The sequence below is a fragment of the Schistocerca serialis genome, chromosome 4, assembly GCF_023864345.2.
Source record: "Schistocerca serialis cubense isolate TAMUIC-IGC-003099 chromosome 4, iqSchSeri2.2, whole genome shotgun sequence".
NCBI classification, from domain to species: domain Eukaryota; kingdom Metazoa; phylum Arthropoda; class Insecta; order Orthoptera; family Acrididae; genus Schistocerca; species Schistocerca serialis.
Genome location: NC_064641.1, coordinates 837,408,085 through 837,420,688, shown reverse-complemented (window position 1 = coordinate 837,420,688; position 12,604 = coordinate 837,408,085). Strand labels below are relative to the sequence as shown.

Below are 12,604 nucleotides of genomic sequence, written 5' to 3'. Positions count from 1 at the left end.
CCACTTCCTTTCGTCTTTCCCTCTCCTTCCCTCTTTCCTGACGAAGCAACCGTTTGTTGCGAAAGCTAGAATTTTGTGTGTATGTTTGTGTTTGTTTGTGTGTCTATCGACCTGCCACACTTTCGTTCGGTAGGTCACATCATCTTTGTTTTTAGATATATTTTTCCCACGTGGAATGTTTCCCTCTATTATATATATATATATATATATATATATATATATATATATATATATATATATATATATATATATATATATATATATTTTTAAAAACAAAGATGATGTGACTTACCATACGAAAGCGCTGGCAGGTCGATAGAAACACAAACAGACACATACATACACACAAAATTCAAGCTTTCGCAACAAACTGTGTATGTAATGTGACATAAATGCTTTGTTTCAAGTATTAGATAAAAATAGCAGTTCAGTAATATAGGAAGAGGAGCAGTGGCTTTTGTCTCCTAATGTATTTATATAAAGTAATAACCATAATTATTAGTTTGAACAGATTAGCACTAGACAGAATTCGTTATTAATTGCCTTACAGAAATAGCCAGCAGTAGTTGATTCTGTCGGTTAATGTAATGTAATGACACGTTTCACCTCCATGGCATTATAAAAGGGATAGATTGATACTCACTATATAGAGGAGGTAGAGTGGTGCAGACAGACACAATAAAAATGCTGCTATACATTTTATCTTTTGGCCAAAAGGCCTTCTTCTGAAGCAGAAAACACACACACATTCATACAAGCATGGCTCACAGACAGATCACTAAGGCCTTTGGCTTCTGTGGTTGGATTGAGTCATAACTGCACCTGATGGGAGCAGCAAGCAATGTGGTGTTGGGGTGAAGAGGAAATACGTGGCAGGGAGGGGGAGAAAGGCATATTGCTGCTTTTTGGAGCATGCATGGACTTGGTGGGAACAGGGTAGTGGCTGCTAGGTGCTGTTGGGAGTTTTTTTTTTGGGGGGGGGGGGGTATAGGGGATTGGAAAAGAACTAGTTGGTGTGTTGATGGAATAGAAGGCTGTGTTGTGGTGAAGTGGCAGCATGGAAGGGGTAGGTAAGTGAAGGACAGTGACTAGTGAAGGTTGTGGCCACAGATTACGGGAACATAGCATATATTGCAGGGAGAGTTCCCACCTGCACAATTTGGAAAATCTGGTGTTAGTAGGAAGGATCCAGATGGCGCAGACTGTGAAGCAGTCATTGAAGAGAAGCACAGTGCGTTGGGCAGCACATTTAGCAACTGGGTGGTCCAACTATCTGTCAGTCACAGTTTGTTGGTGGCTATTCATGTGAACAGGCAGCTTGTTAGTTATCATGCCCATGTAAAAAGCAGCACAATAATTGCATCTTAGTTTCTAGATCACATGACTGATTGGACACAGTTTGTCAGTAGGCAGACAGGCAGCTTGTTAGTTGTCATTCCCACATGAAAAGTAACACAATAGTTGCAGCTTAGTTTGTATATCACATGACTGCTTTCACAGATAACCCTGCCTTTGATGAGATACGAGATGCTCACATTGTGTTGGGCCACATGTTCAGTAACTGGGTGATCCAGCTGTTTCTTGGTCACAGTTCATCAGTGGCCATTCATGTGGACAGACTGCTTATTACTCATCATGACCATGTAGAAAACAGTACCGTGGTTGCAACTTAGTTTGTAATCACATGACTGTTTTCACAGGCAGCCCTTCCTTTCATGGGATAGGAGATACCTGTTTAGTTTGTAAATTATGTGACTATTTTTACGGGTAGCACTGCCTTTGAGGGGAAAGGAGATGCCAGCTGTCTCTTGGCCACTGTTTGTTGGTGACTATTCATGTGGACAGAGAGCTTGTTAGTCATCATGCCCAAGTAGAAAGCAGCACCTATCCCATCAAAGGCATGATTATGTGTGAAAGCAGTTATGTGATATACAAACAAAGTCTCAACCACTCTACTGCTTTCTACATGGGCATGATAATTAACAAGTTGTCTGTCTACATGAATGGCCACTGATGAACTGTGGCGAGTAGACAGATCAACTACCCAATTGCTGAACATGTTGCCCAACACAATGTGCTTCTCTTCAGTGACTGCTTCACAGCCTTCGGCATCTGGATCCTTCCTACCAACACTAGCTTTTTTGAACTGTGCAGGTGGGAACATTCCCTTCAGTATACCCTACATTACTTTAGCCCTCCTGGCCTCAACTTTCGCTAATCACTGTTCTCCAATTACCTATCCCCTTCCCTTCTGCCACTCTAGCACAACATCGATCTCTACTCCACCAACACACCCACAAGTCATTTTCCCTTCTCCACTTCTCTCTTTTTTCTCTTCCCTACCCCACCCCCTTCCTCTAAACCTCCTAACTACACTTAGCATCGCTTAAACTGTCCCCACCATGTACCTGTATGCTCCCACAAGCAGGACTATGCCTTCCCTCCCACCTAACTGCTATCACTGGCCGTCTCTGTCCCATGTCTCCTCCTCACACCCATCACCGGACTGCTGCTCCTATCAGGGCAGTCTCAACTCAGTCTGGCCACAGCAGCTAGAAACAGTGGTGATGTGTGTGTGAGTGGTGCTTGTGTGAATGTACATTTTCTACTTCACAAGAAGGCCTTTTGATCAAAAGCTCAAATGTATATCAGTCTTTTGATTGTACCTGTCTTTGATTCAGTGTGTCCTCTATATGGTGAATAATAATGTATCCTTTTCATGATACTGGTGTTATTCCATCCTGGAGTTTCCATTGTCTACTTCATGATAAAATTTTATGGAACATGTGTGAATGCATGAATGAATGAATGCACATTTTAATGATAGTAAAAAATGCAACTTTATCTTGAAAAAGATTAGAAACATAGAGCACCTTTACTGTCAACTGCAGTTATGTATGGAGTACTAAAATAGCTGGTTAAATGAGCAAAATAGAATACAAAATCTTTCTTCTTGTTTTATTACAGAAATAGTTAACATGGTAAGCATCAAAATGATATTATACTAAACACACATCTCCTGTTGTTTAATCATAGTATCTCATTACTTCATTATGAAAAAGCCTAATATCTTCATTGCTAATCTTCTTTGAAAGTACTTCAATTAAAATAAAAGGCTTTATTTCTTCAGTTTAAGTAAATACACTAATTTTTAATCTGTCAAACACTATTTTACTACCTTAATTCAGTTTAAGACTCATTGTTTGGTTTTCCTTCTATTCTATTATAGAAGAAACTTCCTGTGTCTGCCCTACTCCACGGTATCAGCGTCCACAAAGACATGGAAGAAATCTGAAGGAGCAAATGTTCAATGTACGGAGACAGAAGATTCCTTCAGCCATTCAAGAATATGAGGTAATGGTGGTGCAAGACTTGAAATTTTGAATTGTTAAGACTTCTGCATGCAGTTTTTAAAAATAATTTTTACTTTTTTTTATTATTCCCAGAATCAGAGTACACTTGCTGATCAAAACATAAGAAGCTATTTAAACAGACAGAAACAGCTTTGAATATCCATGCAAGTATGGGAGAGGGAACATAGAATATTAACTGTAGGAGTAGTTAGATGTAACTGAAGTGGAACTGTTGATGTTATAGTATTTCCATGGAATTTTGTACAATTTTTTATAATGTTAGCCCAGAATTATAAAAAGAATTCATTTCAGCTTCTAGATAATGGATAATAATCACTATAACCCATCACAGATATATAGACAGCAGGTTGTAATAGCAAATAGCAACAGTTAGAAAATACAGTGTAAAAAGAAGTAGCATTTTTTTCAAAAAACAACAAATTCTAATAGCACACGCTTACAACTAGAAAATACAATGTAAAAAGAAGTAGTACCTTTTTTTTTTTTTCAAAAATGTCTATCTGAGTAGAACAACCGGCTCATTTGCTTTCCCATCAGTAGATGTCTTAGTTGAGTGTCATGTTAGCAATACTGAGATATGGTATTCAACATAGGACTTTTTTGTGACTAATGTAACCATTTGTGTTTGGTTGAAGCTTAATGTATTTTTTTTCAGATTTAAGATTTCATATGAAACTGCGTGTTTCAAGCCCCATGTAACTAACATAATTAGTTGTTTCAAACAACGGAAAATCCAGGCTGGAATGTAACAATATTATGAAAAGGAAAGTTTCTACTCACAATATAGCAGAGATGCTGAGTCACACACACACACACACACACACACACGCACGCACACATGCAAATACAACTTACACACGCATGACTACAGCCTTTGGCAGCTGAAGCACCATAATAAGTTGTTTCATGGGCTGTTTGAAGGTAATGATGTGCCACACTAGTAATGTCATGTTTAATAACATTCTGTGGTGTTCAAACAAATTGACTCGCTGGAGTGGCAAGGCAGTTAAGGGATTGGGCTCACAACTTGGAAATTTAAGTTTTCCATGGTTTCCATAAAGTGACTGAGATGAATACCAGGATGAGTTCATTGAAATGGATATGGCTGATGCAGTAGCACCAGAAATATCACGGGAGGCACACATCGGCATGGCGCGTCACGGACGGTAGTTGCCGCAAGTAGAGTCCCGTCCACCAGAGGGCACACGAGAATTCGGACGCGACCTCTGCCAGCGTAACAACAACCACAACAACTCAGGCAGCACGGGCCGTGCCCAGTCAGTTAACATCGGGCATGCCTAGGACACAGTCCCAGTCTACGCTAAGTGAAGTGCGACATAAACGTGAACAGTGTTACTACACAATTGGCGACGAGTAGGTTCGTTCTTTCGCGTGTTGCGTCGTTGTTCCGGTTTTGCAGCTTCTCCACAGTATGGAGGATATAGTGCGGGTTTTGGTTGAGCAGCAGACGGAGCTCATGGCCACCATCAAACAAGTGCTTCCGGCGTTGCTCTCCACGCAGTCTGCTCCAGCGCCCTTCCCTCCTCCCTTTCCCCTGTATGACGAGACGGCGGAGGATTGAGACGCATATGAACATCGCCTTCGGCAGCATTTCCAGGCGTTTCATGTTGCCGATGCAGAGGTATGTCGTACTCTCTTCTTGTCTTGGATATCTCTCTCGCTGTATCAAGTTTTGCGGCAGCTAGCGCCATTGCAGGCATCCTTGTCTTTTGACACATTGTGTCTTAGTCGCAAGTGTCATTTTGCCACGGAGCAGTCGCAAGAGTCGTATGCCCACGTTATGGTACGCGACGTCATTGTTCGTTCGGCCCCTGATAGGGAGGTCCGGCAACAGGCCCTGCAGTTAGAAGACCCTTCCCTTGAGGAAGTCCTGTCCATTGCTCAATAGTATGAAGTCTCTCACGCCACAGGTCAACAGTTGGAAGCGTGGTGCGATGTCGCGGCAGTTCAGGGCGGCGCGGCCGTGTCCGCTGCGTCTGGGGTGGACGACGTGCGAGCAGTACAATCCGGCCGTTACGGCCGCTCACGCACGGCACGTAAACAGAATTCCGGCTGCCGGCCCCTGTGCCGTCCTGTGCATCGTGCTATATACATCATGACCGGTCAGAGTGCCCCCAGCGTTGGGCCGTTTGTCGCAAATGTAATAAAAAAGGTCACATTGCTAAAGTTTGGCACTCAGCCTCAAAAGAATCGAAGGAAGCAGGTACAGAGGACATGGACGTTGACATTCAGTAAGTTTCATCGGGCCAGGCTCCCGACGCATCGGCACGCAAACTCTTTATTGAGGTGTCGGTTCGGTCGCGCCGGTTACAACTGCAAGTAGATATGGGCGCGGGAGTTTTGTTGTTGAATGCACAAACTTATTCCGACCTTGGATCGCCCCCGTTGGCGCCAGTTTACCGGCGTCTACGCGTTTATGGTAAACAGTTCATTCCCCTACTGGGTCAATTCACTACTGACATGACTTACAAATCAGTCACTCGGCATATTACTTTTATTGTTGTCAGTGGTGCGAGCTCCGCTAACCTTTTTCGCCTGGATGCCTTTCAAGCTTTCGGTTTATCTATCGCTGACACCGTACAGTTGGTCTCCGAAGACGTTCCCTATCAATCATTGGAATCTTTGATCTCAGACTTTCCAGATATCTTTGAGGAGGGCCTGGGGCGTGTTTCAGATTTTGAAGCTCACTTAACATTGAAGGCGTCGGCTCGCCCGCGTTTTCTACGCGTGAGGCAGATCCCCTTGGCTCTCCTCCCTCAGGTAAAGGAAGAGCTAGACCGGCTGACAGCCCTAGGGGTCGTTCTTCACATTTCTTCTAGTGAGTGGCCTTCGCCCCTCGTTATTGTAAGGAAGCCCTCAGGAAAATTACGTCTTTGTGGCGATTTCAAGGCCACCATTAATTCCCAATTGGTGGTGGAAACCTATCCTTTGCCTCGTGCTGATGAATTGTTCTCCGCCGTGGCGGGAGGCCAATATTTTTCGAAAATCGATCTTTTGGAGGCTTATCATCAGATACCACTTGATGAGGACTCCAAACGGCTAGTGGTCATCAACACCTCGTTTGGCCTTTACCAATACCAGCGGTTGGCCTTCGGAATATCCAGTGCCCCGGCGATATTCCAGCGTTATCTTGAGCACGTCACATCGACAATCCTTCATTGTATTAATTACCTGGATGACATAATTGTCACAGGCCGCAGCACGAAGGAACACTTGCACAACCTTCACACCCTCTTCCTCAAATTCAGGTCTGTGGGCTTGCGTTGCAACCTGCATAAGTCAAACTTCTTCCAACCGTCCATTGAGTATGTGGGCTACACCATCTCTCGGCACGGCGCCCAGCCACTAGGAAGTTTGGTCCAAGGTATCGTCGACCTTCCTCGGCCCGCTTCGCTGAAAGAGTTACAAGCTTTTTTAGGCAAGATAGCCTATTACCACCGGTTCATTCCCAGGGCTTCCACCATAGCCCGCCCCCTGTACTGCCTTCTGCGCAAGGGTGTTCCTTTTGATTGGTCGCCTACATGCGAGCGAGCGTTCACCTCGTTGAAGGGCTCCTCACGTCAGCGCCTTGTTTGGCTACTTTTGACCCCCATAAGCCGTTGGTCCTGGCTACAGATGCTTCGCAGTATGGGGTGGGGGCGGTCCTGGCCCATCACAACGCAGATGGTTCCAAGCAACCACTGGCATTTACGTCTAAAACTCTTAGTCCCGTGCAGGCCCATTACTCCCAAGTGGAAAAAGAGGCTTTGGCCATTGTCTACGCTGTTACCAAGTTTCACCCTTTCTTGTATGGCACGAAGTTTCAGTTAATCACTGACCATAAGCCGTTAATATCGTTATTTGGCCCCACCTCTCAGATTTCGGATAGGGCGGCCCACAGACTACAGTGCTGGGCCTTGTTCCTCTCTAAGTACCATTATGACATTCATTTTCGCCCTACCAGACAGAATGCCAACGCCGACGCTCTTTCCCGTCTTCCGGTGGGCTCAGATCCTATGTTCGATCGAGAGGAGATTATGTGTTTTCATTTGGATGTGGCGTCCTGCTAAGTGGTTGATGGCTTCCCGATCACTAGTTCTCGAGTCGCCAGGGAAACGGCAGCTGACCCGGTTTTCCGGCAAGTAGTTCGCCTCATTCAGCAGGGGTGGTCATCCCGTCCTCCAGGCCGGGGCTCGGACCCTCTTCGTAATTATTTTATTCTACAAGACCGCCTCTCGGTCTTGGAAGGAGTTCTCCTTCTGGCTTCTGATGATACAGCTCTTCGCGTGGTTGTTCCTGCAAGTTTACGAAGGGAGGTCCTCATGTTATTACATGCGGGGCAATGGGGCGTTTCCCGTACTAAAACCTTGGCTCGCAGACATGTGTACTGGCCCGGTATTGACAGAGAAATTGAGCACTTGGTGGTCGCCTGTTCCCAGTGTGCGAGCCAACAGGCATCTCCCAGGGCAGCGTTCTCTTCATGGTCGCCGGCAACCCAAGCATGGGAACGTGTTCACATCGATTTTGCGGGCCCGTTTCTCAATGGCTTTTGGCCCATTGTCATTGATGCTTATTCCCGATTCTCATGTGTGGTTCGCTGCTCCTCAACCACTTCAGAAGTTGCAATCCAGGCACTAGCAAAAATCTTTTCTGTGGAAGGTCTGCCGATCAGCCTGGTCTCGGACAATGGACCACAGTTTATTTCGCAGACCTTCCAGGATTTTCGTAGGCGCTTCGGTATTCAGCACGTTTGCTCTCCCCCTTCCATCCACAATTGAATGGGGAATCCGAGCGCATGGTGCGCACATTTAAGACGCAGATGAAAAAGTATGTCCACGAATTTCCTGCGGAGGAGGCATTGACGTTTTTCCTGACGGCATACTGGACCACACCAATGGGAGAACGCAGCCCCACAGAGCTCCTCCACGGGCGCCAACCTAGGACACTGCTGCACCTCCTCCGGCCTGGTCCTCGCCAGTCTTCGGAAAATGGAGTACCTGGCTTTCCACTGGGTATGTCGGTCTGGGCACATGGGTTTGGTCACAATCCATGTTGGATACCGGCGGTGGTCCTGCGCCGAAATGGCCGCCGGCTCTATACCTTGCAGGTGGGGGACCAGGTGGTACGTCGTCACCAAAATCAGCTACGTCCACGTTTGGGCACCCACCCTCCGACCTCTCGGACACCGGCTTCCCCATTGCCAGCACCCGTGTTGGTTTCTCAGGGGACGTTACCGCCTCTCCCCATTGTGACTCTGCCGCACTGCGATGGTTCTCAGCCTTGGCAGCCTCCAGTAGCTCCAGCACCGACATCGCCATCGTTCGAGATGCCCCAGCGAGAGCCGGCCCCCCTCGCAGGCCCGGTTTCTCAGGAGACTGGTTCACCTGTGGTCGTCCTTTCCCCATCGTCCCCGCCACTGGGTCTTGCCCCTCCCGAGGTGGAACAGGATCCGGAGTTCGACAGCTTGTCGCCCATTCTGTCCCGGGCTCCGGTGGTGAGACGACGGGGGCCTCTTCGTGTGGGTCACTTCCAGCCGTATTCAAAGGTTCCGGCTCGAGGGTTGGCAGATCCCCTCGACTCCGGCCTTCCAATGGATGTGGAGGTCATCGCTCCTGCCCGACGCTCCACCTTCCGACGCAGTGGATCACAGTGGCTTCACCCCCCGAAGGAGGAAGAGTGCAGTAGCCACCAGAAAGATCGCGGGAGGCGCACATTGGCACGGCACGTCACGGACGGTAGTTGCCGCAAGTAGAGTCCCGTCCACCAGAGGGCACGCGAAAATTCGGACGCAACCTCTGCCAGCGTAACAACAACCACAACAACTCAGGCAGCATGGGCCGTGCTCAGTCAGTTAACATCGGGCATGCCTAGGACACAGTCCCGGTCTACGCTAAGTGAAGTGCGACGTAAACGTGAACAGTGTTACTACAGCTGATTTCCTTCCCTGTTGTTGACATACATGAGATTGAGCTCTAACTCCAATGATCTTGTTCTTAGTAAAACATTAAAATAATCTTCCTTCTTGAAACCAACCTTTGTATTTATTAATGTTTTACTTTTAGAGATTAATTTTAAAATGCAGGGACGTTTAAGTTATTCATTTCAGGAAGACAGTGTATAGCCACAACAATATGTAAAAGTAATTTACAACAAATCTTTACAGTAATGTACTCCTAAACAGATTCTTTTCAGTTAACATTAAGAGTCCATCATCACTACATCTTTTACTCTGATATGGCAGCCACAAAAACCTTCTATTATGGACAGTTAACGAATAAGCTGTTCAGACAGAAGTAATTTGGACTCTTCAAATAAGTTGTGTGTTTAGTTTGTGTATTTGAGCTCTTTTATTCTTGTAGTTCGTATATTCATTTTTGTGGTAATGTGCTCAATAAATTTTGCACCACCTGTATATCTGTGAACATGTGTGGGTCTAGGTGCAGGAGGGGATGGAACTAAAGAATAAGCCTTATAAAACTAAACAAAAATTACTGTACTGTGGAATAGAAGCAAATCAGTAATTAAAATAATGGCGCAGTCTGTTTGAAAGTGCACATCTATGAAGTCAAAATATACTGTTGGGTAATATTCAACACTGTACTGCTACACCCCATGCATTGTAACATATTGGGATCCTCCTATATGTGCTGTTCACAATGTAGCTAAGATGTTGCTGCTGAAGCCTGTCCCACTCTTCGATGGTAACACCCGAGATTATCCATTGCACAAGGAGAGCCTCTGCAACAACATGCAGCAAGTTTAAACTGGTCTGAAGCATACCCAGTCAGGTTCATGTCAGCAGCTGCTAAAAGACATTTCATTTACTTGATTTTTGTCTCCTGGAAGAAGGTGTCCATGAGGGGGCAACATGTATTCATACATTATTGGCTTGAGGGCTGAACTCATCACGAAAATGTTGACTGTAGAGATGAACAGTGAGCTGAAGGATCCTGTTCTGATGTAGCACAGCCCACAAAGCACTCTCAATAGTGATGACAGGTACCTGACATTTTTACTTGATACCAGATCGAAAGTAACTTACCCACCTTCCTTCTGAACCAGTGGGACTGCTTGCTTGAGACATTTGTTGGTAAATGGGTGCCTCCCCACTCTTCTACAACACTGATAAGACATCATACAACTCCTGCCTTCCTCACTGAAAGAAACCCAATATCATTGATTCAGTGTCTGTTCCAAATGTTCCCTTTCTCACCGTCTTTAGATTCTAGCCTGGAAGTGACTGTTCTTTATCACAACTGCAGGGCCGTCCTCACTCCTCTTTTGTTTAATTGATCTATATCTGATACTCATCCAACACAGTTCAGAAAGTTTGGTTATGCAGATGACTGGTTAGTAGCTGCCAGTGCAAAATCTTCAAAACAACTGAACAAATACTAACTTCCTATATAGACATCTTAAGCCATACTTCAGAAAATGGAGATTATGACCTAACTCAAATGCAACAGATGTTGCAAGTTTTCATCTGTCCAATAGATTGGCATGAGGAGCCCTTAATGTCTGTTTTGAAGAAGACAAACTTCACATAACATGCATTCGAAATACCTAGGGATCACATTAGACAGGACACTTTCTTTTAAGGAACACGTCACACAAGCAACAGCTAAGCTCAAAAGCAAAAATAGCATTCTCCTTAAGCTCTGTGGCACTAGTTGGGGATTGTCAGCAGACAATTTTCAGGTATCAGTACTCAGATTGGTTTACTTGACAGCAGAGTACTGTGCATCTACACCCGCTACTGGTTACCTGTCTTCAGTCATGTTTCATCTCCTAGTATCAGATAGAAGAATGCACTATTACATGAATGTCAGAAGATTGTTGGCAAACCTGCCCTCACAATATTGAATGATGTTTTCCCTGTGGAGTTAAAAAGATTAAGATCAAGACACTCCACTCATATCACAGCCAGGATTCTTACTGAAAATGAAGTCAGTGCCATTGATGAAAGGAAATGCTGTTGACAACAAAATTTACCACCAGAATGCTTGAAACTGCCCTGCATCTAGGAGAAGTCCTCTGGATTTTACCTGCCATGGGCAGTTTGGTCTGTTCTGAAGAGTATCTGAACAGGCCATGGAAGACGTACAGAAACCCTCCACAAATGGGCAAATCTTCATCACCATCTTCTGACTGTGGTGCTGAACAATAGACAGTTGTTCATTTTGTATGAAAATATCCTGCATGTACCTACAAGGGTCCTTTCAAAGATTTCCTTACAGTGATGAGTGGTGTGATAAGCTATGTAAAAGAACTTTGTATTCATCCGTAGCTCATGTTTTTGTTATTTTATGCTAGAGAGCTGTGCTGATATGTAGTAATTTAGTAATCTTTCTATATGTATGCCTATTTTTATGATTCAAAAGTTATTAATGTGTGTCATGTGATAAATACACTGATAAGCCAAAACACTGCCCACCATGATGTTGGGTACCACCTATTTGCATTGTGAGCACGTGATGTGGTAATAAAAGTATGTACGTGGAACAGACATGGATGGGGGATCACCCTAGTGAAGATATGGGCTGAAAATGGCGATATCCATTGAGATAAGCAATTTGGATAAAGGCAAGATTATTCTATGCAGAGCCCATGTACAAGTATCTCAAAAACAGTGAAGCTGGTTGAATGTTCATGTGCTACTGTCGTGAGCATCTACGGAAAGACATAGAAGGACAGTGAAACTACCACTAGGTGCTAAATGAATAGATGGATGTCCATGACTCTTCAAAGAATGTGGGGTTCAGAGGCTTGTCTGCTCTGTGAGGAAGGATATATGGTGATCTGTGGCATCTCTGCTGAAAGAGCACAATGCTGGTACATTCACAAGGGTTTTGGAGTACACCATTCATCATACATTGTTGTACATGGAGCTCCACAGCAGACCATGCCTATGTTTTCACATGTTGACCCAATGACATCATCCGTTACAATTGCAATGGCATGAGCTCATTGGGATTTGACTGTTAGTCAATGGAAACGTGTCAGCTCATTGGATGAATCACATTTTTGCTATGCTAGGTTGACGCTCGTCTCCACAAACACCATCATCAAGGTAAACAACAGCTTGAAATGGGCAGCATGCCATGGACATAGGCTGGTGGGAACAGTATTATGCTGTGGGATACGTTCTCCTAAAATTGCATGGGGCCTGTGGTAGTAAACAAAGATGCACTGCTATGTGAACCACCTGCATAATTTCATGCTTGATGTCC

At 45.0% G+C, this 12,604-nt stretch overlaps 1 protein-coding gene across 3 annotated transcripts in view; it reads left to right on the top strand.

Annotated features, from left to right (window-relative positions):
- Positions 1–12,604, top strand: part of LOC126473461 (uncharacterized) — a 265,016-nt gene that overhangs the window by 142,504 nt on the left and 109,908 nt on the right. For all 3 annotated transcript variants that reach the window (XM_050100526.1, XM_050100524.1, XM_050100525.1), the window contains one exon: positions 3,230–3,354. In XM_050100526.1, coding sequence (XP_049956483.1) covers positions 3,304–3,354 — 51 coding nt within the window. In that variant the 5' untranslated portion in view covers positions 3,230–3,303. The remainder of the gene's footprint in view (positions 1–3,229; positions 3,355–12,604) is intronic.